General features: G+C 37.7%; 1 protein-coding gene across 5 annotated transcripts in view; it reads left to right on the top strand.

Moving 5' to 3' along the window:
* Positions 1–26935, top strand: part of XRN2 (5'-3' exoribonuclease 2) — an 88224-nt gene that overhangs the window by 16317 nt on the left and 44972 nt on the right. For 3 of the 5 annotated variants that reach the window (XM_025398704.1, XM_025398705.1, XM_025398707.1), the window contains exons 2-16: positions 6923–7050; positions 7134–7245; positions 9203–9314; positions 11458–11516; positions 11593–11682; positions 12616–12688; positions 12824–12874; positions 13337–13494; positions 14639–14713; positions 14798–14931; positions 15038–15095; positions 15179–15286; positions 20134–20178; positions 21797–21928; positions 25296–25414. In XM_025398704.1, the coding sequence (XP_025254489.1) occupies positions 6923–7050; positions 7134–7245; positions 9203–9314; positions 11458–11516; positions 11593–11682; positions 12616–12688; positions 12824–12874; positions 13337–13494; positions 14639–14713; positions 14798–14931; positions 15038–15095; positions 15179–15286; positions 20134–20178; positions 21797–21928; positions 25296–25414 (1454 nt within the window). The remainder of the gene's footprint in view (positions 1–6922; positions 7051–7133; positions 7246–9202; positions 9315–11457; positions 11517–11592; positions 11683–12615; positions 12689–12823; positions 12875–13336; positions 13495–14638; positions 14714–14797; positions 14932–15037; positions 15096–15178; positions 15287–20133; positions 20179–21796; positions 21929–25295; positions 25415–26935) is intronic. The other 2 variants (XM_025398703.1, XM_025398706.1) reach the window with 2 other exon arrangements.

Raw genomic sequence — 26935 nt, forward strand, 5'->3', positions numbered from 1 at the left:
TATATTCTGTTGTTAGGTGTAATGTGCTATAAACATCTGTTAGGTCTCTGTTGATAGTGTTAAAGTTATCTGTTTTTATGTTGATCTTCTGTTTTGTTCTATTATTGAAAGTGGAGTATTGAAGTCTCCAGCTATCATTGTTGAATTGCCATATGTTTTGTTTTGTATATTTTGGTGCTGTTATTAGGTGCACCTGTATTTTTAATTGTTACATCTTTTTCTTGATGGATTTACTTTTTATCATTATAAAATGACCTTCTACCTCCAGTAACATTTTTTTATTTGTTTTAGTCTATTTTATCCGATATCAGTATAGCCACTCCAGTTTTCTTGTAGTTGCTGTCTGCATGATTATCTTTTCTCATCCATTTACTTTTACTCTTTTGGGTGTTTGAATCTCAAGTATATCTCCTGTATATAACACATAGTTGGATCATGTTTTAAAATCCGCTTTGACAAGCTACCTTTTCGTTGGATTATTTGATCCATTCACATTTTAATGTAATTATTGATAGAGCTACGTTTTTTTGTTTTTTGTATGTCTCATGTCATTTTTCTCTCTTTCTCCTTCGTGCTTTCTTTTGTAATGAGAGGCTATTTTCTAATATAGCATTCTAATTTTTTTCTTTTCTTATTCAGCAGCCAGTTACTAGAAGGATTCTAATTTCATTAGTAATTTTTTTCCACTATATGTATTTTTCAAAGTCGTTCTAGAGATTACCCTGTGTATCTTATCAGAATCAGATTCAGATTTATACTAGCTTAATTTCAGTAATATATGCTAAAATTTATTGAACTTTACTGCTATATAGTTCAATTCCCATCCCCCGTTTGTATATTATTGTTATATATATTACATATATTGACATAACCCAACAATACTTTTTTTTAAGTGTTACTTTACCATCTGCAGCCATTTCCTTAGCCCACTGCAACTTTGTTTCCATCCACCCCTTTTGTGCTATTAGGGCAAATATGTTACACGTATATTACATTCTACCTTATAAGCTCAACATTATACTATATAATATTTACACATTTGCTTTTTAATTCAGTTAATAAAGGAGGGGAAAATATACTTGCGCTTATTGTTTGCATGGACTTGCATTACCATCTGGAGTCACTTGCCTTATAACTTTAGTAAACTTTTTGTAACTTTATAGCTGGAATAACTTGGTTTAGTAGTGTTTGAAAGTGTGGTCTGTTAGCAACAATTCGGTCAGCTTTTTATTCATCTGAGTCTTCATGTCACCCCAGTTTTGAACCATAGCTTTCCTGGACTGAGAATTCTTGGTTGACAGGGTTCTTTTGTTGTTGTTTGTTTGTTTCCACTTCTTCACTGCTTTTTATGTTATCCCACTACCTATTGGCCTTCTTTGTTTGTTTGTTTGTTTATTTATTTATTTTGAGATGGAGTCTCACTCTGTCACCCAGACTGGAGTGCAGTGGCACGATCTTGGCTCACTGCAGCCTCCATCTCCTGGGTTCAAGTGATTCTCCTGCCTCAGCCTCCCTAGTAGCTGGGGCTACAGGCATGCACCACCACACTCGGCTAATTTTTTATATTTTTAGTAGAGATGGGGTTTCACCATGTTGGCCAGGCTGAACTCGAACTCTTAAATTGTAGATCTTTCCGGGGATTAGTTTCTGAGGTCAGTGTTTGGTATTTGTGCCAAACCCAGGAGGGCTCCTCCCAGCCATCTTAATGCCTAGTTTTCTTCTGCAAACTAGCTTGTAGTCCAGGCCTGTATCTTCATTAGATCCATTAGTCTCCTCTCAATTGCTTTTCATCATAACTTGCACTGTTTTGGTTTGTTTGTTTGTATTTGAGACAGGATCTCACTCTGTTGCCCAGCCTGGAGTGCAGTGGTGTGATCTTGGCCCACTGCATCTTCGACTTCCTGGGCTCAGGTGATTCTCCCACCTCAGCCTCCTGAGTAGCTGGGATTACAGGTGTGCCACCACACCTGGCTAATTTTTTGTAGAGATGAGTTTTCACCATATTGCCTAGGCTGGTCTCAAACTCCTGGGCTCAAGTGCTCTGTCTTGGTTTCCCGAAGTGCTCCGATTATAGTTGTGAGCAACTGTGCCTGGCTTTGTGTGTGTGTGTGTAGGGTCTCACTTTGTCACCTAGGCTATGGTTCTGTAGTGGCACAATCAGCTCACTGTATCTGCCAACTCCTGGGCTCATGCAGCCCTCTGCCTTAATCTCCTGGTTAGCTGGGACTACAGGTACATGCCACTGCCCCTGCCTGATTCTTGGTGGGGCTCTGGGAGTCTCTGTGTTCCCCAGGCTGGCCTTAAACTCCTGGTTGCAAGTGATTCCCCCACTTTAGCCTCCCAAAATGCTGATGACCGACCTGAGCCACTCGGCCTCACTCTACTTTCACTGTTTTTGAGAACAGCTGTTTTTTTGGGTTTTTTTTTTCAAACTTTACTGTGCACTTTTGCAAATGAATTTCGTTCTAAAATTTTTACAGGTTTTCTTGAGTTGCTTGCTGTTTGCCCTCAGGATCATTTCCAAAGGCTTTGAATATTTTTGTTTTAAAAGTAATATTTACCAGTTTCACTGGGGAGCAGGTCATTGAAGCTCTTCATACTGTCATGTTGGAATAAAATCTTCTGATAAGACTTTATGTAGGGAATGATGATCAATGTCACACACCTTGCCTATTTTGTATCCTGTGTAGTACTTAACATAGACCTCGGCCCACATCACTTTGAATCTAGTGAAATTACAATTAATTAGTCTAACATACTGGTTAAGGTACCATCTCTTAGTCATGGTTTTAAATCCTAGTTCCTGAACCTGGCAGTAGTGTGACTTTGGAAAAGCCACTTAACCTCTCTAAGCATTTGTGTTCTTAATTGTAAGTGGAATACTCCAGACCTCACAAGGTTGTTGTGAGTATAGAATGGAATAATCCATGAGTAAAAGCCCTTGTAACAGTGCTTATCACATGTTAAGTGCTCCATAAATGGTAGTAGTAATTATTAGTCCTCATTCACTAATATATAAAAATGAAGATCTAACACACGTACAACTTGAAAAAATACTAATCACGCACAAGTGTCAAAATGTCTTATTATAGGTTGAATTTTTAAGCCAAAATACTGTAATTTAAACTTTTCATTAGCTCTTTGGCCATTTCTCTCTAAAATATCACCCATGTTTTGAATTTCTTTTCATAGTTCAAGCTTCTTTAAGGGAAACCTAAAACTGAGTTGTATGGTTTGGCATGTGACTTCCCTCAGTGGGATACTCCTATGACCCTGGAATCTCAGACATGATTCGTGGTTTTTCTAATGTTGCTTTTTAAATCCTTTGTAGGTTTAAACAAAAATAATGCATCTACTGAGCTATTGGTGGTGGTTTATCTTCATAAGGTTGACTGGGACTGTAGGTTGGCATGAAATTCATTTTAGGACTTCAAAACCTGTGTAATGTATTTTATACAAACATCATTATTTGTATATTTACTTCTTTAAATACCTTCTTTATCTTGATTTCTTGGCATTTTCATGCACAATAGAATGCTATCCCAACTGCCTATTTGGAATAAATATATTCCCTGCTTTATTATCTATGAAGTCATGAAGGAGCAGACTTCCTACTAGGCAGAGCTATCTTGACTGCCAGCCTTCTGGTATGGGTGCTCTCTGTTCCTTCCTGGGAATTGCTGCTCAGCCAGGGCACTGCACTGCCTTTCTAACCTAAGCCTTCATGTTCTCTGGGAGCTCCTTTCTCAAGTTGCCTGGCTCACATGGGACCTGGGTGGGTGAAGGGAGAGGAGAGGGCAGGAGTTGACCCACCTGGCTGTTCCTGTGACTGGCGCTGATGACTCATCCAGAAGCTGTTCCTTGAGTCTCCTCTCTGGGCCTGGAGCCCTCTTGTGTTAGCCCACCTTTGGCAGCATATCTCTTCTCATATATTGGAGGTACTGCGCTCCATCTTCAGTTAGGGCTATTGGTTCCCCATATTTTAGGTATCCCTCATCATTTCTCAGCCACAGAAATTCTGGTTTTCTGCCGTAGTTACACAGTAGATTTGTTTGTTTGGTCTTTCATGTGTTCTCGGGGTAGAAAGGGAAGACTGCAGTGTGTGCTCAGTCTGTCATCTGGGGAATCCAAAAAAATAATTAAAAGTCATTACTTGAAATACATTGGTTTTAGGGTTCAGAGTGGCTCTCCTTTTAGCTGCCCTTTGATTAAGGATCTCTCTTTAACTGAACAGGAAATGTGTTGGTATAGCATTGGACAAGGTTCTTGAGGAGTCAGTTCTTTGTTGAGCATCAAAGTCTTCTCTTGATGAAAGGAATTCTAAAGTTACATAGTAAATGTGTTGGACATATCTACAGTACTCTTGAGGGGAAAACATATTCAGTTTTCTTATTGGGAATACTCGGAGCTCTTTTCTCAAAATTAGGACCCACCTACTGCATACTTTATTTTTTTCCTAGGTAGTAGAAGTAGAAATTCTCATGTAGCTCCACTCCATATGAAGAGCTGTGCCTTTTCTTGTGCTAGGCACTAGGGCAGGGATTAGCCAGCTAGTGACATCCTGTTTTTGTGAGTCAGGTTTTATTGGAATACAGCCATGCCCGTTCATGTTGTGTTGTTTATGGCTGCTTTCACTCTTCAAAGGCAGATATTCGTTGTTGCAGTTGAGATCGTATGGCCAGCAGGTCTGAAATATTTACCGATTGCTCTCTTGGGGGACACAAAGAATGAGTTTTGATTTTCCTGAGTGTGGTGGGCCCTTGGACAGGATGAAGGTAGATGTGGACTTTGCAGTATAAAGGATAGAGAGCCTCTTGCCATCATAGAGTTTGTTTTAATTTTGGGGTCATCAAATTATCTTTTTCTACAGACTCCACCCCCGCCCCAAAAATTGACCTGCTTTTTTCTTTACCACTTATTCCACTCACTGTTCCTGATCAAGCCTTTTTTTCTTGATTCACAGCATGTGTGTACAGAAGATTGTCTAATGGCTTCTTCTCTGTTCTGCCTTAAATCCCTTTTGTTATTCTTTCCCTTCAGTTCTAAATGCAACTTGAAGCCCAGTTCCATTCCTGTGATGCCTTCTCAGAGATAGTCAATATCCTGAAGTTGGTGTTTATCATTCCTTTGCTTTTCAACATGCTTTTATTGCATATGTATTCGTCCCTGAGCAATATTGAATGCTGTTTTAATTCATAACTTTCTGTAAATGGTATACTGTATATGTTCTTTCTTTTTTTTTTTTTTTGGTCTTGGCAGTATATTTGTGACCATCTAGCTCTAGCTTTTCCAATCTCACTTGCATCTCACAGGTATATGGATGTTATATGAGTGGTGTGATCATAGCTCACGGCAGCCTTGAACTCCTGGCCTCAAGCAGTCCTCCCACCTCAGCCTCCGAAGTAGCTGAGACAACAGGCACATACCACCATACCTGATTTTAAATTTCTATTTCTTTTTCTAACAGCTTTATTGAAATATAATTTGTATATCATGAAATTGACCTGCTGAAAGTATATGATTTAGTGGTTTTTAGTATATTTACAGAGCTGTGCAGTTATCACTATTATCTGATTTTAGAGGGTCTTCATTCTCAAAAGTAGTTATCAGTTGCTACCCATCTCCCTCCCCTGTCTCCACCCTCACATGAAGCAACCATTAATCTACTTTTTATATTTGCAAACATGTCTGTTTTAGACTTTTCATATAAATAGGATTGTATAGTACTTGGTACTTTATGACTGGCTTCTTTCATTTAACATAATGTTTTTGAGCTTCATCCATGATGTAGTATGTACATGATGGGCTTTTAAATTGCTTATAGTTTTTGCTGTTACAAGTGATGCTTTATATGTGTTTGAGGAACTGTTATTTTAAGTGACTTTTATTGTTAATAGTAAAAATGAGATCTCATAGTCTTAATCTTTCGCTGAGGCTCTGGGAGAGAAAAACAAAGGTAATAACATTTACAAAAACATAATTGAGTATCTCTGGCAGTGAGTAAGCCCTTGCCTTTCGAAGAACTCTGTAGCTGGGGTAGATTGACTAATTGTAAAACAGTGCAAGTGCCACAAGTGAATAAGCAAAATTATGAGGAAATGCAGATGGAACAATTAATTTCTTGGGAGATACGTACAAGATGTTATAAAGTAAGTGACATTTGATTTGAGTCTAGACCCTGGAAATTAGTAATATTTCAGAAAGTGGGTGTTGGCAAGGGAGGAAGAAGGCATTCTGAAAGAAGCATCATGTGACCACATTGAGAGATTAAAAGGCATTTTCTAGGAACTTACAAGAGAGTGAGTGGGCCTCAACAACAGTATGGCAGGATAGGAGACTAGGAAGGGTCCAGGCTCATTGGTAAATGCCTGCTGTGAGAATCATTAGAAAAACTAGGTAAGATTAAGACGTACACTTTTATGTTTTAGAAAGAGAACTAACTCTGACAATGAGTGAGCTGGAGACCAGAGAGTCTAGAGGTTGGGCAGACTAGATGAAGGTTGTGCTCTTTTAGGTTAGAGATGGTAACTTCTTGTTGTTCATGGTGGTGGGAATGAAAGGAGATGAAGTAGGTAAGCATTTTTTACGTTACTTTGACAGGACTTACTGATGTGAGTGGTGAGGGAAATGAATTTTAAGATGACTCCCATGATCTCTTACTTGAACAACCTAAATGATTTGGGAATTTTCTATACATCTCCTACATTGTCAAAAATAACTGTGTTAGAAGCCATCCACTTCCTACAGATAAAATAGCTGCTTCAGTTTGCTTTAAGGAATAAAATAACTTCTTATAATTTAAAGGTTACTTGAAGTGTTTTATTTCCAGTTCAGAAATGAAGCACAAGTTCATACTGAGCCTAGGATCTGTCGTTTTTAGACTTGAACAATCAAACTACTATTAATTATCACTTCCTCATAGCCAAAAGAATGCAATGGTGTAAAGATTCCAGTTGATGCCAGTAAACCTAATCCAAATGATGTGGAGTTTGATAATCTGTATTTGGATATGAATGGAATCATCCATCCCTGTACTCATCCTGAAGACAAGTACGTAACCCGTTTTTGTCACTGATATAGCAAATCACAGAGGAAACACTATATTATATTACATTGTTTGGTTGTCATTATAGACCAGCACCAAAAAATGAAGATGAAATGATGGTTGCAATTTTTGAGTACATTGACAGACTTTTCAGTATTGTAAGACCAAGACGACTTCTCTACATGGCAATAGATGGAGTGGTAAGTGCTAAAATAATTAACTTAGAAGCCTCCATTTTGGTTTTTGCTGTGTTACCAGTGTCTAGAATGAAAGTCAGCTAAATAATGAAAAATGTTGACAGTGATGAACTTGAGAAAGAAAGCCTCATCCTTCAGTCATTCGTTCAGATTTTTTTTGTGTGTGTTTTGTGCTTATTTTGTGCTCAGTACTGTGAAATACTGGGGATGTTGGTGACTGCCCTTGCTTTTGAACTTTTGGCTTACCGTCAAAGGGAAGGAGGCATAGATAAATGAGTGAGCTTAGTTATTTATAGCCATTATAAGCACAATACATGCAGGGTGTTGAGGGAAGAGGAAGTCAGTGCTTCTAAGGAAGTTAGGATATAGAGAAGAGGTGACTTTTGTTCCATTTCTTTAACAATGAAGAATAATTGGGAGATTGGTGGGTAATGGTGGGAGATGGATGGGACAGGATTTGGGGAGGGAGGACCTTCCAGATTTCTCAAATGTGGCAGGTAAACACAGTTTCCATGCCTTTGACCACACTGACATGTTTTGGCAACTACCGGTGGTTTGAATTGAGACGCGAAGTATAGCAAAAGCTTGAGAAAGCCTTACCATCTGGAGTTTGGATTGTATCCTCTAGGCAATGAGTAGTCATGAAAATGATTTGAGAGGAGTAAGTTACTGACCTATGATAATAATACCAAGTAGCTCATTTTATAAATGACCAGCAAACTGTATCGGGGTGTAAGGTAAGATATAACTCTAAATTTATTTAGCTATGTGCAAGTAGATTCTTTCTTTTAATTTTAGTGCCTCCTAGCGGCTAATGGAATGATTTTGGAAATCCAGAGAACTTTGAATCCAAGAAGATTAACTTTTCTGTGAGATTCGTCTTACTCAGTGAAAAATCTTAGCTACCTGATAACTTGCTAAGTTGCAGTTAGAATTGAGTAAAGAGCAAAAAGAAAAGGAATATGTCTTGTTTAGAGCACATTTCAGTTTATATTCAGCTAATTTTTTTTGAATAAATCTTTAGCTTTACTCCAGTGTGTTCTTTCTGCTGCATCAAGTATAAAGTATGTACACGTTTGTATGCATATGTGTGTGTACATGTTTATACACACTTTTTTTGTTAATATATAAATGTAGATAAAGAACTTTGTACTTGAGAGGGCTACATTAGATGGTCTTGTTCTACAGAAAAGGAAATTGTTTAAAGAGAATAATAAATAACTTATATTTAGATGTAAACAGGATGTTTCACAGTTTCTTCCCACCCCAGAACTCAGTTCAGTAACTTCCAAAATCTTACAATCTGGTTCACTTTATTTGGGCTTTTCCAGTGAAATTGCATTTGGTTAGAGTGATTTAAAAGTACTTTTGGTTAAAACATTATTTCTTTTCTGACTGCTATGCTGTATTGAAAAGACAGACTAATAATTATAAACCTTATTGTGGGAACTAGAAGTGCACCGAGATTCTGCAGGTAAAGAAATAGTTTTCTGTTGCTTTTTTATGAGACAGTGTGAATCCCATCTGGAGAACATTCTTCCTTTTAGGTGTGGACATAGAGAAGGTCTTCCTGATCTTAGTTCAGTAGTAACTACTCATCAAATGCTGGCTGGGTCTTTTGAGTAAAGTGAGCTTTCTTTCTTGGGTGTCTTGAATCAAGCACCCTAACTGAGGGGAACTGGTGTTAGACTGGGAGGACTTGCAGTATAAGTGCTCTGGCTTCATAGGATGTTTGTCCATTTGACATGGCACTCATTCACCTGATTGAGCTCAGCTTTTAGGTTCTTGGTCCAAATTTAAGTTCTCAGGATCTGGTATCTGCCATGAAAGGATTATTCGACACACTACTTACCTTTCTTCCATTTTAGTATACTACTTTTAAAAGGACACCTGATTCAAAATAATGTACAGATTTATTTGTGAATATTTTGATTAGTATTATGGAATATGAAATTTTCAGGCACCACGTGCCAAAATGAACCAGCAGCGTTCAAGGAGGTTCAGAGCATCAAAAGAAGGAATGGAAGCAGCAGTCGAGAAGCAGCGAGTCAGGGAAGAAATATTGGCAAAAGGTAAAGAATATGTATCTTGAAGTTGGATTTTTTTATAAGATGTATGCAGAATGAGGGGATGGTGGCAACTTTTTCTTACAAATAGGCAAGCTTTTAATTTAATAAGGATCCCAGAATATCCAGTGTTCACTGTTGAGGAAAAGTAGTTCATGAAATCCTACCAATAGGCTTAATAGGCTTGTTTATTTTCAAACTCTCCTGTAAAAGGGAGCCTTGGGAATAGGGAATTCTGGTGGAGAGTGCAGATTGTCAACCCCTCTCAGGGCCAGTGCAACTCTTTAACAAACTTTTATGTCTCTGTAAAATAGAAATACAGTAAGTACTTTTTACTACTTTTCTCTGTGGCAGCTGTCAGAAAGCTATAGTTCTGTAAACATTTTCTTCAAATCAGCTTTGGTTTGCTTGCTTTTTGAAACTCAGGTCTATCTGAGGAAGCCAGAGGTGATTCGATCCACATTTACAGGTTGTTGCCAAGTCATTTGCATACTTTCAATATAAGTTGATGGAGCAGGCACAGCGCTTATGGTTCCTTCAAGTTTGGAGGGGTGGGGTGGGATGTCTTCATTTTTGCAGTTCCCCAAAGCCTTAAAATTCCTGGTGGTGGTTGGGCGCGGTGGCTCACGCCTGTAATCCCAGCACTTTGGGAGACCAAGGCGGGTGGATCACGAGGTCAGGAGATCGAGACCATCCTGGCTAACATGGTGAAACCCCGTCTCTACTAAAGCACAAAAAATTAGCCGGGCATGGTGGCACATGTCTGTAGTCCCAGCTACTTGGGAGGCTGAGGCAGAAGAATTGCTTGAACCCAGGAGGCAGAGGTTGCAGTGAGCCGAGATCGCGCCACTGCACTCCAGCCTGGGTGACAGAACGAGACCCCATCTCAAAAAAAAAAAAAAAAAAAAAAAAAAAAATTCCTGGTGGCTACATGGGTAGGAACTGACTAAGCCTCAGAGAAAAGGAGGATCAAGGAGTGTTGATGCCAGTTGGGACGGTTCTCTCCTACCATACCTGTGTGTGAGGTAGGGTATGGTTGTAGCAGAGTAGTTTGTTTGGTGTTCTGCTACTTACAGGGTTATAATAGAACAGAAAAGCCACAATGTCTTGGCTCCAGATAATTGCGCTCTACAGTTGAAAAAGGATGCCATAGTATAGTCATCTCAGGCCTCTAATTACAATACATTTTATATTACTTTAATTTTGCTGGAAGTGTACAAGTATATAGTTCCTTTAGCTGCAACTTGTAATTAAGACTCTAAAACCAGTTTGTATTTATAACAGTGTTTCTGATTTTAAGAATGTCTTTTTTTTGAAGATGTGATGAAATATATTTGTTTCTTGAGAAGCAGCTAATAGTGATATAGAGGAAAAAATTGGATTTTTATATTCCTCTGTCTGATAATTGTATTTCTTATCCTGTAAAGCTGTGATGAACTCGGCCTTTAAAATTTCATTTCTCTTAGGCACCTTTATTTTAGGAACTGTTAACAAAAATATGGCCCCTAACTGGTGTGTGTGTGTGTGTGTGTGTGTGTATAGTCTCTTGCAGAGTGAATAACTTCATAATTTTTATGTAACAGTATAATATATTTTGTGTACCATATATTGTTTTACATTCTTGTTAAAACATAATTTAAAAGGCTGAGCATGATGGCCCACCCCTGTAATCCCGGCATTTTGGGAGGCCGAGGAGGGCGGATGACTGGAGGTCAGGAGTTCGAGACCAGCCTGGCCAACACAATGAAAGCCCGTCTCTACTAAAAATACAAAAATTAGCCAGGCGTGGTGGCAGGTGCCTGTAATCCCCGCTTCTCAGGAGGCTGAGACAGGAGAATAGCTTGAACCCTGGAAGGCGGAGGTTGCAGTGAGCCGAGATAGCACCACTGCACTCCAGCCTGGGTAACAGAACGATACTCTGTCTCAAAAAATAATAATAATAATCATAGTAATAATAATAATAATAATAATAATTTAAATTTGAGAGATGGAATCTTATTTTCTTCCCAGTGAGGGAACATTGTTCCTCGGATGACAAGACTTCACTTCCTTTTGTATTTGAACTTTTTGTTTTTGTTGTTCTGGCTTAATATTGAGTAATGTATCTCACTTTTTATGGGGAGAACAAAATGTTGCCTCTTTTCTCTAGGTGGCTTTCTTCCTCCAGAAGAAATAAAAGAAAGATTCGACAGCAACTGTATTACACCAGTAAGTAGTCTCATACTTTTCTAGCTATTGCTAACTCTTAAATGATAGGTTAATTTGTTTCTTTCTGTCGTTTTAGGGAACTGAATTTATGGACAATCTTGCTAAATGCCTTCGCTATTACATAGCTGATCGTTTAAATAATGACCCTGGGTGGAAAAATTTGACAGTAAGTTTCACATTTTGATACTTCAGAAAGATTAAGGGCGATCATTCAAGGCTGTACTTTGATATGACTGACATTATTTATCCTTCTGCCCTGCCCCATAAAATGCTAGTTGACTGTCGGAGGAAAGAAAAGCTTCCAGGGTTATTGGAGATGGGGTATCCTTACATGGTTAGGTTTTAGATAGCTGAATTTTCTCTTAAAGCCAATTTTGTCGTCTTGCCATCACTATGAAGCCATAAAATGGGATTCATGATTTAAAAAAATATATATAGGAAAGTAATTTTTAAATGGAAATTTCCATTATTACATATCAAAATATAGCAAGATTAGTAAGTTGTGGGGCTGCCTTAAATGGCTATGTTCCCAAATATTTAAAAAATATTTAAATGAACTTGTTTGTAATTTTAGGTTCATAAGCTGGCTTCCCTAATAATGAGAAATGGTAAATTATATTTAATAGATATTTGTTATTGATTATTCTTGGGGCATATATGGTCCAGTACTATATCCTTGCATGGCAGTGAAAATAGGAACTTGTGAATGATCAGTTTTTCTGATGGCTAGGTCTGACCCAGACATTTCATTCCTTTCCATTCCATGTAGTAAGTTAATCAGTGAAATAGTTTTGGTGTCACACACACACACACACACACACACCCCCCCCCCCCCCTTCACACAGAAAATTTTCAGCGAAGTAGTTTTGGCATTACACACACACACACACACACACACACACTCACACACACACACACCTTCAGAAAATTTTCAATGAAGTAGTTTTGGTGTTTCATACACATCCCTACCTGCCCACCTACCTTATTCAGAAAATTTTCCTGTAATACTTTTCTCAGTTTTTCTTGAGACATGTAATTCATTTGATATTTGTGCCTATAGAAAATTGGGGATAAGCTGAAAGTGTTAATTTTTTTATAGGTTATTTTATCTGATGCTAGTGCTCCTGGTGAAGGAGAACATAAAATCATGGATTACATTAGAAGGCAAAGAGGTAAAGCTTACTTAACCAGTATTTGATTGTATGTTCTATTTTTAAAAAGCCATTGCATAGAAAATATTTGGTATGAAGTAATATTCTTGTGGAATATAATATATTAATATAAATATTTGTTTCTCTCTTGTTTAGCCCAGCCTAACCATGACCCAAATACTCATCATTGTTTATGTGGAGCAGATGGTAGGTTTCTTCTTTGGGATTTGCTTCTCTTGGATTAAACCATAGCAAGTCTATGGGTTGGTGTGCAGTAATGGATTATTCATGGTTACCTGGAAGTTCCCAAAATGCCTTGGTTATTTTATGTTCGACAAGGAACTAGTATTGAGTTGCTGTTTAATCTGTGATCAATGATCTTTAATTTCTTTTCTTTTTTACGTTTTTCAACCTTTTAACTCCCCGTACCTTTAAAATGGAAAATTTCCCGAGTGTTTAATCCTTAGTGGCAGTCTATGTTGTAGGTCCACATATCTGGAGGACTTCCTGTTAACTGGGAACTGCCAGGAAGTGTCAGGCTTTGGGGCTTTGCTACTCATTTGGGTGCTCATTTGGGCTTTTCTTTGTGTTGGCATCTCATAGTAGTTTATGGTAAGAATCCTCTCAGAATACTCACTGTTCAGTGTTTTTCTCATTGTCGATTGATAGCTGATCTCATTATGCTTGGCCTTGCCACACATGAACCCAACTTTACCATTATTAGAGAAGAATTCAAACCAAACAAGCCCAAACCATGTGGTCTTTGTAATCAGTTTGGACATGAGGTCAAAGATTGTGAAGGTTTGCCAAGAGAAAAGAAGGGAAAGGTAAGAACTTTGAGATGGTAGTTGCCTCATTAAAAAAAAAAAATCTATTGTGGTAAAATGTACATGACATAAAATATTTCAACCGTTTTAAAATATACAGTTAAATAGCATTAAATATTTGAGTTACCTTGTTTTTAAAATGAAGAGAAGATTGTGGTTGATTAGTTTTTTATGTGCTTGTTCTTTTACCCTTCACAGAGATGTATCTTTTTTCTTTTCTTTTTTTTCCTTTTGAGAGGGAGTCTCGATAGAGATGTATCTTTTAAAGTACTTTAACATAAACCTGCATTCAAAAACTTGCACACACTCATCCTTTCTACTTAGCACTTTTTCTGACATCACCTATATCTACATGAGGCTTAGTTCTCATAGATAATAATGCCCATAGCTTGTAATTTATTTGTGGAAGTTATTTGTTTGAAGTACTCTTAAAAGGAACTACAACTTCTTGAGACTTTTAAGTTACTCCCACTTTTTATGTATTTTAGGTTCACTTGGTTATGTCCAGTCCCCTTTAAAGGGGCTTGTGTTTCAATAATATGGTGCCTCTTGAGTCATATACTTTATGGGGGGGAAAAGACGATGGTGCCTCTTTCAAAGACATCGTTAAGTAAAAAAAGAGATAAATGTAATATAGTGTATTATTTCAGATATGTAATGCAATAAAGACAGTATACCTGTGTCTGTGTACATATTTCAGATACGTAATACAATAAAGACAGTATAGATGTTATCTATGCACATCTGTTCACAAGGAAGGGGTAATGGTTGGTTGGGTATAGGTCATCAGTTGGCAAACTTCAGTCCTCCAGGTTTGGCCTGTGAGCTATGTTTTTTACATTTTTAAAGTCTTGTTAAAAACAAAATAAAACATGACTATTCAACAGAGATCATATATGTCTCCCAATAGCCAAAATAATTTACTGTCTGGCCTTTTGCAAAAAATGTTTGCTGACCCCTGGTCTAGATGTGGTTGATTTTTTGGGTAATTTTTATTTTAAAATGGATTGGTGAGCTTTTAAAAATTTAATACTTGTGATATTAAAATGGATCTTGTGTTAGAAAAAGCCTTAAAATTTGCCTGGTTGGAAAAAATTACTGGACGTAGAGTAGACTTGTTTCATCTTCATTCCTGTTCTTGCAGCATGATGAACTTGCCGATAGTCTTCCTTGTGCAGAAGGAGAGTTTATCTTCCTTCGGCTTAATGTTCTTCGTGAGGTATGTAGCAATAATCATTGAAATCAGCACTCAAAGCAGGGTGCCTTTGATAGCTGTAATGGCAGCATTCCTTTTTGGTTGCAGTATTTGGAAAGAGAACTCACCATGGCCAGCCTACCATTCACATTTGATGTTGAGAGGAGCATTGATGACTGGGTTTTCATGTGCTTCTTTGTGGGAAATGACTTCCTCCCTCATTTGCCATCGTTAGAGATTAGGTATGTGCATTTGTGTAGCTTTTCAAACTACTGTTTTAGGCTTCTTGACTTTACTGTGCCTCAAGCATAATGGTCCTAATGTATAATGTTTGTCTCTTGCTGACAGGGAAAATGCAATTGACCGTTTGGTTAACATATACAAAAATGTGGTACACAAAACTGGGGTAAGTTCATTCTTGAATGATTTCAAAACAGAAGTATTTGCTTTTAAAAGAAGATCATTTTACATATATTTTATCACTTACAGGGTTACCTTACAGAAAGTGGTTATGTCAATCTGCAAAGAGTACAGATGATCATGTTAGCAGTTGGTGAAGTTGAGGATAGCATTTTTAAAAAGAGAAAGGATGATGAGGTAAAGTGTTTCTATTGCAGTAGCTAAAATTGCTCCTGTCTCTAATAGGCTATGATGATCTTGTGATTACTTTTAATCTCTTTGAGTGTGTTTTTATATCATTATGGTGTGTCAAGACTAATGTAATCATCAGCGGTCAGTGCTTTGATTATTTTATAAAGGTTGTGCTGCTTCCTCTGTGAAACTGTGTATTGTACTCTGTTTGAGTTGCATTGTAATGTTTTTTTCTGTCTTCATAATCTGAATATAAATCCAAACACATTTCTAATCAATAGGATTTGAAATGCCGGTACTAAGGCTGGAAGACTACTGGGATCGAACTAGTGACTGTCATGTTTTGAAGGCAGGAAGACAGGTCAAGAAGAATTGATAGTGTAGGGAGTGTGGGTTGGATTATATCAGCCAGGGCAGAGGGTTGGGAGAATGTAGGATCTGTGGAGAGCTGCATCTCTTAAGTAAGAAATTGAAACACAAGAAGGAAATAAAATAAAAAAGCATTTGAAAATTGATTGCTTATTATGGATGAGTGCTTACATGAAAAGTCCAGGTTCTGGCTTGGGCAGTTAGGAGTTTGCTGGTGCCATTTACTAAGATAGCAAGCACTAGGGGTAGAATGGGTTGGGGTGGGAACAAAGTAGAAATTGAGTTTCATTTTGGAGATGTTTAATGTGAGGGGCTATAGGACACCTGAGAGGAGAAAAGTCCATTAAGCAGTTGTTAGATGTGTGTAAAGCTCAGGGCAGAAGTCTTTTGAAAAGAGATTTGAGAACCATTAACTAATGGAAGGTACTTGAAACTATGAGTGTGACCCTGGGAGCTTGTGTGGAGTAAAAGTACCCTTAACAGAAGTCTAGGGAACCATGGACATTTAAGGAGAAAGAGGAGCCAGTTCTAGAGAGTTAGAAGGAAATTCCTGAAGAGATGAGAAGTCATGCTGAAGGGGTCACAGTGAGATGGACAGGCACTTCGTCTGTGGACAGGGTTTGGGAGCCCCTGGTGAGCTGATGGGATTGGAGGGGCAGCAACCTGGAGGCAAAGTGGTTGGAGGGTGATTGCAGGCTGTAGTCAGGGAGACCAGCAGGGGTCAAAATAAACAGATAATAGCTTCTTAGAAACAGTAAGGAAATCCTTTCAGAAACTGGTTTTATAAAAGTCACATGGCTATTTTAAGCAGATAACAACATATATTACTGCTACATTGCTTCACGATCTCCCAACACATTAAAATGTGTCATTGAATCTTATTTTCTGTTTTCATCAACTTTGTATACTGTAGCTAGTGATCTCTTATTTTTAAACTTTGGGCATCATTTTATGTAACATAGTGAGTTGACTGTAAGCATTCTTTCCAAAAGCCTTCAGTACTTGGTAATGTTTTTATGTGATGTCAAGAGTTTTTTTGCATATAGAATTCAAATTACAGAACTAGCTTTGTCGGGATGATCAGATGACAACTGGAACAGACATTTTTAACTACTTTTTCAACAATTACAGTGGCATCCCTTGATCTGCTGCTACATACTTTGTGCCACTTGGTTTAAAAACCTCAAGTTACATTAGCCTTCTACTTTCTCGTTAGCAGACTCTGCACTGTAAGTTAGCATTAGAGGAGGAAGTATGGGATTTGGTAGATACCACAGTGTTACAGATTTAATTAATACTATTTTTCAGCTGACCTGGCAGGAGAGGGCATTTTAAAGCTTTGGATCTTTGTTGGTGTCCCTGAAGTCATGAAATATCCTTCAGCATGATTGGACACCAGGGGAAACCCTCAGAAATGCAATAGGAAAGTTTCCGGGTGTATCTGTTTTTCCGGGAAGTGTGTCCCTGGCATTTGACAGATTTCCAAAGGCGTTCATAGCACAAAAAAGGGAGAGATCCATGAGGTCCACGCAGGTGGTCTTCTGTTTGTGTGTGACTACCACCCTTAGAGATAGGCATTTAACAGACCAGCAGAACAAATGGTAGAAAAGGAATAAATTAATATTAGTTATTGGCTAAGCATGGTGGCTCATGCCTCTAATCCTAGCACTTTTGGAGGCCGAGGAGGGCAGATCACCTGGAGTTAGGTGTTTGAGACCAGCCCGGCCAACTTGGTGAAACCCCATCTCTATTAAAAATACAAAAATTTAAAATGGGCGTGGTGGTAGGCGCCTGTAATCCCAGCTGCTTGGGAGGCTGAGGCAGGAGAATTGCTTGAACCCAGGAGATGGAGGCTGCAGTGAGCCGGGATCATGCCACTGCACTCCAGCCAGGGCGACAGAGCGATACTTTTGTCTCCAAAGGAAAAAAAATTGCTTATTAAAGTTGAGAATTTAGGCAAGAAATGTGTTGCTTTTTATTTTATGAGCTTTGATGTTTGCCTTGTATCTTGGAAATGTTGTTCATTTATTAAGCAAATACTTAAGTATTTACCATGTGCCAGACAGTGTTCTGAGTGCTAGTGATACAGCAAAAAACAAAAGAGCAGACAGAAATCCCTGCCCTCATGGAGTTTACATTCTCTTGGGTGAGCTGGAAGATAAACACAGTAACTAAGTAAACCTCATTAAATGTTAGAGAATAAGTGCCACAAAGAAAACTAAAGCAGGTGAGGAAGCATCTGGGAAGGGAGAGGTTGGGCATTACAGTTCTAGAAAAGGTGACGAGAGAAGGCCTCACTGACAGCTGACCTTGATTAAAGATGTAAAGGATGTGAGGGAGCACACCGTGCAGATGTTTGCAGGAAGCACTTTACAGACAGAGGGAATCACCAGTGCCAAGGCCCTGGGGCGGGAGCATACTCAGGATTTCACAGAACACCAAGCAGCCACTGTGGAAGGAGCAGAGGAGGCAAAGGAAGAGCAGTAGGAGATGAAGTCAGAAAGGAGATGGAGGGCCCAGTCTGGTAGGACTCAACAGGTCATCGTAGGACTTTCAACTTCATTTTGCATCAGTGTAAGGTTTTGAGTAGAAAAGTGACAAGATTTGACACATACTATAAAAGGATCACTCTAGCTGCCATGTTGGAAGTACTGTGTGGAGGGAAAGGTCAAAGCAGTGAGCCCAGCCCAGTGAGGAGCCTTTTTTACAGTAATCTAAGGGAGCCTGGATGGTAGCAGTGGAGATGATCAGAGGCAGTTGGATTCTGAACATATTTTGAAGGTAGAACCAGTGGGATTGGCAAATGCATTCAATATCGAGTGTAAGAGAAGGAAAGGTGACAAAAGACTGAAAGATGTTTTGAGCAACCCTCATGGAAGGACTGGGGGAGGTGCAAAGGTGGGGTGGGGATTCTATTTCAGACATGTGAAGTTTGAGATAGCCAAATGGAGATGCTAAGTATGGAGAGGCCCTGGTTGGGGAGCCATCAGCATGTAGATGGTGTTTAAAGTCATGAGACCAGGTGATGACTCCCATGGGAGGAGAGAAGTGGAGAAGTCCAAGTACTTGGCCCAGGGGAGCACCAATATTAACCCATTTGTGCCCAGTGTTACATTATTGGAATGATAAGCCTGTGGGAGTTATTTATATCCTACTGCTCAAGGTCATCCCCAAAGTCTGATTTTTCACACAAAAAACTTGCAGCCTCCGGCATAAATGGGTTAAGAGGTTGGGGAGTTGAGGAGGTAGGACATAGCAAGAGGGAAGGAGATCAGGTGAGTGTAGCTTCCTGGAAGCCAAGTGAAGACTGTGATCCAAGGAGGAAAGAATCCTGGTCAGATAAGGACTGAAGTTTGACTAATGGATTTCATAGTCTGCAGGTCATTGGTGACCTGCACAAGAGAAGTTTCATTGAAGATGGGACAGAAGCTTGATTAAATAAATCAGTGGTTTCTACATCAGAGGAGGTTTTAGGGTAGTTGATCTCCTGGGCTCCACTTCAGAGCAGGAGACTTAAGTATCCAGCATTCAGCTTTTTGCCTGGCAGAAAGCACCAATTTCCAGTTTCCTTAAGGTCTTATATTGCAGTTGGTAGGACTGACTTGGAAGTGTACCTACTAGGATGACCGTCAGTATAGGATCCACTGACCCCTGTTTTAGGCTACAACAGCAGCTGTGGCCACCCTAGGTGTCATTTCAGTTCCTTGATACTCAGGGAAACTTGGGCATGGGCATGGGAGACCCACGAATGACCCAGGGTTAGTAGGGAACAAGATGAACACAAAATTCTGTCCAGTTGAAACCATGGCCGCAATTTGGAATTGAGTGGGGGGAAAGAATCAATGTGGGCTGGACCCTTGCCTGTGAATTAAATTGGCCCAGAGTAGTAAGCTGTGCATACATCTGAATTTCCTTCCTTTTTTTCATTGGATTGATGGAATCTGGCTGGGGTGGGGGATAATGTTTGCATAGAGTCCCACTTCTCTCTTTTCTCTATTGTGCCGTGCATGCTACAGAGTGAGAGCCCTTTTTGGGTAACAGAGTCTAATTAAATTGTCTTGCTGATTTTTAAAAAAATGGATACCTTAGTTATTAACTACATTCAACTAAACCTTAAGAATTGTTGAGGCTTTTTTTTTTTTTTTTAAAACTTACTTGTGTCTTCTCCATATTGACAGCCTGTTTGCTCCAGGATAAAACCAAGGATCTTTGTAATGGCTTTGCATTTTCCTGAAATGATTCAAAAGCTTTCTGAACAGAATTACTAAGAACAATTAAATTGTATCTAAATTCAGTCTTCTATTGTTAAGTTCTGATAAGCAGCGTTTTGAACATATAGTCTTGTTGCCTGGTTTAATCATGTACCTAAATTTCTGGTGTCGTCCTTTAAAACTTAAGTTGTCTCCCATATCATTCCTGGTAATGCTTAACTCTGACATTTTTGTGTAATTATTTGACAGAATATGTGGATTTTATACTTTTAGGACAGTTTTAGAAGACGACAGAAAGAAAAAAGAAAGAGAATGAAGGTGAGTTTTAATTGATTTCATGAGATTGGCAATAGCGTAATTTTACAATTTGAGAAAGATGTTCATTACAGTAGCTTTATTCCTTGTCGAGTAGAACTTGGTCAGGGACATAAGTGTCCACCCAATTGCCTTTTTACCTGTAGAAAGAACACTGGTGTCGATTTTAAAGAAGGTCCTCTAGGCTCTGGTGTCTGAAGGGATACACTTGGGAGGTGAGAGGTGGGTGGCACTTAGCTATTTGAATGGTTTACAGCAATCAAGTATTGTTTTTTAAGTAAAAATGGTCAATCTTTTGTATCCCCTTGAAAGTTACTATACTCTTGTTTCTACATCTTTGTCAGATTAATCTTTCTAGAACATAACACTCTAAACTTGTTTCTCTGCTCTAAACGCACCACTGACTCCTTAATCCCCTCAGAATCCAATTCTGTCTTAGTTTGGTGTTCAGAGCACACTGTCATCTTGTTGAATTCCAGCTGTCCAGCATATCCCCTGTTGTCTTCTGAATACACCATGTCCCTGCTAAGAGTGTTGTGTTCATTTGTGACATCTGAATGGATTTCTGACTTTGCAGCTCACTGACATCCTACCTTTTCTACAAGGCCTCCCTTCTTGGTTATGCTCATAGTACAGATTGAGCAATCCTTTCTTTTAACTCTGGTGCTTCCTACCTCTGATACATGTTTTCTTACCTAATTGCATAATGCTTTATAGACATTTAACTTCTTTAGTTCTTGTTTTCTTATCTTCCCTACTAGATTTTCAAGCTTGTGGAGTTTAGGGACTGACTTTTACTACGTTTTGTTAGAATTAAGCAATTTCAGGAAACAAGAAGGGAGAAAAGTAGAATTATTTATTGTTGCAGTGGGTTCAAAATCATTTAGATTGGGAGGGGCATGTTTGGTTTCTACTTATATATTATTATTTTAGTCAATATCTTAGTCAGCCAAGATTATCACCTATGTTAGCTGTAATTATATCTAATTAATTGTAAATAAAGAGTTAAATTCTAGCAAGGTGAAGGGTAAATGAAAATTGTATTTCCACAAAAATTAGCTGGGTGTGGTGATGTGCACCTGTAATCCCAGCTACTCAAGAGGCTGAGGTGAGAGGATCGCTTGAATTTGGGAGGCAGAGGTTACAGTGAGCTGAGATCGCATCACTGCACTCCTGGCTGCGCAACAGAGTGAGACTCCGCCTCAAAAATAAATAAATTAATTTAAAAAGTTGTATTTCCTAAGTATAACTCAAACTCAACTTTTTTTTAACCTAAATTATATTGTTTTTATTTGCCCGAAATTGTGTCTTGAATGTTTTCTGTAATTGTAAAAAGCAGTGGATTAGCATAATGAGACTTGAAATATTTTCTCTATATTTCAGGACAATGTGTTATATGTACTTTAGGGCAGAGTTATTAAGTATTATACACTATTGTTTGGAAGGTATAAGTTAACATCAAATCAAAGTGTAGACGACGTTGTAATATTAATGAAGATCATTTGGTCTTTTAGTGGGTTTTGTAAAGTGCTTACAGTTTGGACTTTATTCCATTGCCGCCTTTGTGTCATCTGTGTTGTGATTTAATTTTAATTTCTACATTAATTTCCATTTATGTTAGAGAGATCAACCAGCTTTCACTCCTAGTGGAATATTAACTCCTCATGCCTTGGGTTCAAGAAATTCACCAGGTTCTCAAGTAGCCAGTAATCCGAGACAAGCAGCCTATGAAATGAGGATGCAGAATAACTCTGTAAGTGGCTTACTTTTATGTGGTATTTAAGAGTGGTGAATATCACATACCTCTTGCAGGGGGATGTGTGTGTGAAATTTATCACAGCCTGGAGTTTTGTTTTATAATTTTTCTTAATTGCTTTGCCTTGAGATATTTTTAGTTCTGTTAAGTCCATCTTTATCAATATGAAAATATCCAAATCATGTGAAAGAAAAGCATGTAGGATTGGTGATAACATGCAAATATAAAGAGATAGCTAATTCCAGTTTGGGTGACAGAGTGAGACCCTGTCTCAAAAATACGCCAAGTGGCTGCAGTGTTTTTGTAATGCAGATGAACCACACACTACTTCCCCCTTCTCCAAAGAATAGGGTGGTGAATGGTGCTAGAAGCTTGTCAAGGGACATCCATATGTCTCAAAGCTGGGGCAAGAGGAGGAGGATGGGTTTTATTCCCTTACTTCCCCTTTCCTTCAGTGGGCAGTTGTGAGCATTTTGCAAAATAGTATTCCTTAGGTATAAACTCTGGCTCTCCAATTCAGCATGAAATAGATGTGAATAAATATCTTAAGGTAGCCCTTACTATTCAAACTCTGGTTGCTCCCTGTTTGTGAACTCAGCAACTGCATGCATTTATTTGCCTTGTATTCTTCCATATTTGAACTTGGTAATCCAAACTCCAGAAGCAGATCAACCTATCCTGCAAGGCTGTACTTTGTCCACCGCCTTCCTATTGTAGTGGAAATAAACCATGAGCTCTCAGAATACCCAGTGGGACAGCAGCAGGGCTGAGGGAACAGACCCTGATCTAACAGTAGAGGAAGGAACATACACTTTTGCTATGATATATCCAAGGAAATTGAATAAGCTTGGATATTTAATTTTTGTTATTCTGTTAGTTATCCTATTGATGCTCATATGGAACGGAAATAGCTGATGCCCATCATTCAAGATTTTAGTGACTACCATACCTGCAGAGCAGAACTGAGAGTGACTGGTGTTGTCATATGCCCTGTTGGTGGTAGAGTACTTTTTTTATTTTTGATCTTGGGAGGCAGGCAGGTTTAAAATTTGCCAGCTGTGGTTGCTTCAAGAAGGATTCCAGTGTTATCTTCAGGCTCGGTAGGATTACGCTGCAGGACCAGACTGTAGATCGATAACATCTGCCGCAGGAGTAGTAATGGGGAGATTGGTGATGAGGTTGCTTCTTTGATTCTGTCTTAATTAACTCCCCTTGCCACAATTATTTGTATATAGAGTAGGTATGGAATTCGAATCTTTGCAGAGTGGGATTTTCACCTAGCCACAATTATTTCTATATAGAGGAGGTATAGAATTCGAATCTTCATAGAGTGAGATTTTCACCTAGAATGTTCTAAATTTAAGGAAATTTTGAAGCCAAATTACCGGTTTATTTAAAGGGAGCCATTTAAGTTACAGATTTCTGTTGTTTTATTTTTCTGAGCTGTTGGGTTGTAGTCTCTAGTACTTGTCTACTGATGATTAACATTCTTAGTGTTTTATTAAATAGCTTCCATTTCCTTGTATATGTGGTTTTATATTTAGCATTCTTCAGTGTGGTTTCATTATATCTAATTTGATTAAAAAACAGCTTAAGAAGAAATTTGAATTTATGTGAATCTGGTTATGTTGAGAAAGGAATATTTTTGTTGGTAGAGGCAGAGCAGTGGAGATTTAGCATTAAATGGTGAACAGCATTTTTTTCTAGAAAGTATATTAGTATTTTTGTTTTCTAAAGATAGAGTTTATATTTTGTTAGTCAATAATTAATTTTGTTAAAGTTTGCTTTTTACACAACTTCTCTGTAGACAATTAATGGGAATGTCGCTCTCATAATTTAATCGAAATGGATTAGTGTAGTGTTGAAAAAACAATAGTGATTACTTACTGAATGGTTAACCACCATGTACCAGGTAGGCAGCGTGGCAGTTATCTTTCACATGTATTGATGCGTTTAATCCTTGCAATAACTTGTAAGGAAACAGAACATTATCATCCCCATTTTAAGATGAGGCTCATAGAGGTTAAGTAATAAATTGTTCAAGGCCACACAGCCAGTAAAGGTTGAATTTGGTATTTCAGACTCAGATCTGTATAACTAAAATACAGTAATACCTGCCTTGTTTTCCAAGTACAACAGTGCCTTCCTGTATTTATTTTTATTGGGTTTTTTTTTTGACAGTATCGTCTGTACCTTTTCATTAATAACATTGACATACGTTTTTAAAAGAGAAGCGCTCTTAAGTTCTATGTGAAATATGATTTCGTATTTTTTTTAACTTTTCTTGACCCGTGGTATGAACTGTGTTTATGCTGTGGATACTGTAATTGTTATATCATTTAAATGGCCTTCTGTGCTCTCAGTTTAAAAAAAATTCAATTTACTTGAAATAGCTAATACACTGTGAGTAACAGAAGAAAAATTTGACTGTGGAAATGTTTCTGCCCCTTATGTTTTTGGTGATGTGGTCCTTTAGCCTGAGTAACTAAAGTTGCAGAAGATTTTCTTTTAATTTTTTAGGTTAAATATTAAAATATGTTAGGGTTATATTAAAATATGTTACTTAAAATTAAACTATTATGTTAATTGAGTTAGGTACAATGGGAAGATAATACTGAATTTAAAGTGACAGCTAAGTCTCTGAAATACTAATAAAATCTGCATTTTTCTAAGATGACTAATAGATTTTTATTTATAGATTGACTTTTAAAACAGAACATATAAAGTAATTTAAGTTTTCTAACACAGTCTCATTAAATTTGCTTTTCAGAGTGGTTGTACTAGGTTGAAGACTTAATTAAACATTTAATTGCATTCTCACCAGCATTAGCTATTTTATATATTATTACATCTATTATTATATATATGCTATATATGTAATACATTTTATATATAACATAGAACTATACATATATATAAAATATATGTATGTTTTTTCCCCTCATAGCTTTGCCATTTGGTAGGTGGCAAATGATTGTGAATTCCTAACAGGAATTGTTACAATTGATTGTCACAAATGAACTTGAACCACCAAGGGAAAATAAAATTCAAGTACTATAATTTTTAAAAATCTATAAAATTAAAACTTTTTTTTTGCTTCAGAAACATTTTTTTTTTTTTTTGTCCTAATAGTGTTAATTCTTTTCAGTTTAAGCATGGGAAGTTTGGGTATTACATTACTTCTTTTGAGGGGAAGTGAAATGGAGCAAGATCAGTCTCTGTAACTTCTAAATATGTTTACCATCTCTACGTAGTAGCTTTAAAAATGTTACTTGAAACACGGTAAGTAGTGATGGTTGGATGCACCTTCTTATGTAAAATGAATAATGAAATCCTTCCTCTGTAATGTCATCATTGTCTGCAGAGTCCTTCAATATCTCCTAATACGAGTTTCACATCTGATGGCTCCCCGTCTCCAATAGGAGGAATTAAGCGAAAAGCAGAAGACAGTGACAGTGAACCTGAGCCAGAGGATAACGTCAGGTGAAGCCATTTTTTGGTAGCACTTTGATAGGAAATTGCTGAAATAGATGCAGTCTAATTAATGCTATTTAGCTTAGAGCAGCAGTGCCTTCAGATGCTTGCCTGTGATCTTTTTATCCATCAGTAATTAATGTGGAGGGTTAGAATAGTCAGTAAATTCCAGCGAGATGTGTAAGCTATAGCTGTTAAACCTAAGTGTCTAGATTAGTATGCGTGCAGGCTTTCGTCCTCCAATCCACTGTTTCCTCTGAGACCAGGCACAAGATCGGCTAGACATGAGGTGTTTAGCTCTGACTATGTGATCTGAATGTTGCTGTTTGGAGACTGATTAAATTTTCAAGCTGCTTAACCTAGAAAGTTCAGTTATACTTAGACACTTAATATAGTTTGCCTTAATCTTCTCAATTGAAAGAGTTCTTCCTCAAAATGAAATATGCAGAAATCATTCTGTTAAGAGATCAATATGTATGTTTTTTAAAAACCACAAACTTGCATATGCACAATTATATTTCATGAGAGGAGTTTCCCTTTAACTGTATACTTCAAATTTAAAATAGGAAGCTGATTCTTTAATTCATCCTGAAGTTTGAGATCATTATATAATAAGATTAACAACCTCTCATGTAATTAAATCCAGATTTGAACCGTGGGCTCCAAGTGCAAAAGGCCAACAATCTCAATAATTGTAGCTCATTAAGAATTTAGGAAAACAATCTATTTCAAAGGTAAACAAGACGGTAGTCACCTACAGCTCATGCTGCTTTTGCAGGACATGGAAAGTATGTGATTTGTGTTTATGATTAGAAACTTTGCAAGGGTCATGTGTGGTTCTGCATTTTTCTAACATCCTTTGATTTCAGATCCATGTCTACTTGTGACTGAACATTTACTTACTCTGTATATCTTTAGTTTCTATCCTCTACTTTCTGTACTTTGGATTTTCCTCTTACAGCATGTCTTTGATTTTGTTTACTATGTAGCCATCATGATCAATACTAGTTTAATAGGTAACTTGATTTGTTTAGTATTTTATTGTTTAATCCTAGAGGATAATTAAGGGTGGAAATGCCTCTACCAAGAAATGCTTGGGGCTTTTAGCATTTTTTCATTAATATTTTCTGTAAAATAGTGATAATCCACCTTATGGATAGGGGATATTTCTAATTGTTATTCTATGAATCTTTTGTGTTGTGGGAGGGGTAGATTAAAACTGATATGGTATATTCTGAAACATGACTGCAATTAATATGTGAAATCTGGCACGTGGAAAAGAGGCCTAAATGGAGAATCATCTTGATGTTCTTGATCTGTTCTGATGTTTTTAAAAGTGTTCTTTGGCTTCTTCATGTTCCTTAAATGTTAAATCTTAGAGAATAAGAAATGGATTCTTAAAAAAAAATAATACATTGGGTGAAAATGTGGTTGGTCACATTGTATTTTCAGTGATGAATGATAATTTAGTGGATTCATTGACCTGCTTCTAGATTTTACCATAACATACATGTTTGTGTGTGTATATGT

Source organism: Theropithecus gelada, chromosome 10 (assembly GCF_003255815.1).
Source record: "Theropithecus gelada isolate Dixy chromosome 10, Tgel_1.0, whole genome shotgun sequence".
Lineage (NCBI taxonomy): Eukaryota > Metazoa > Chordata > Mammalia > Primates > Cercopithecidae > Theropithecus > Theropithecus gelada.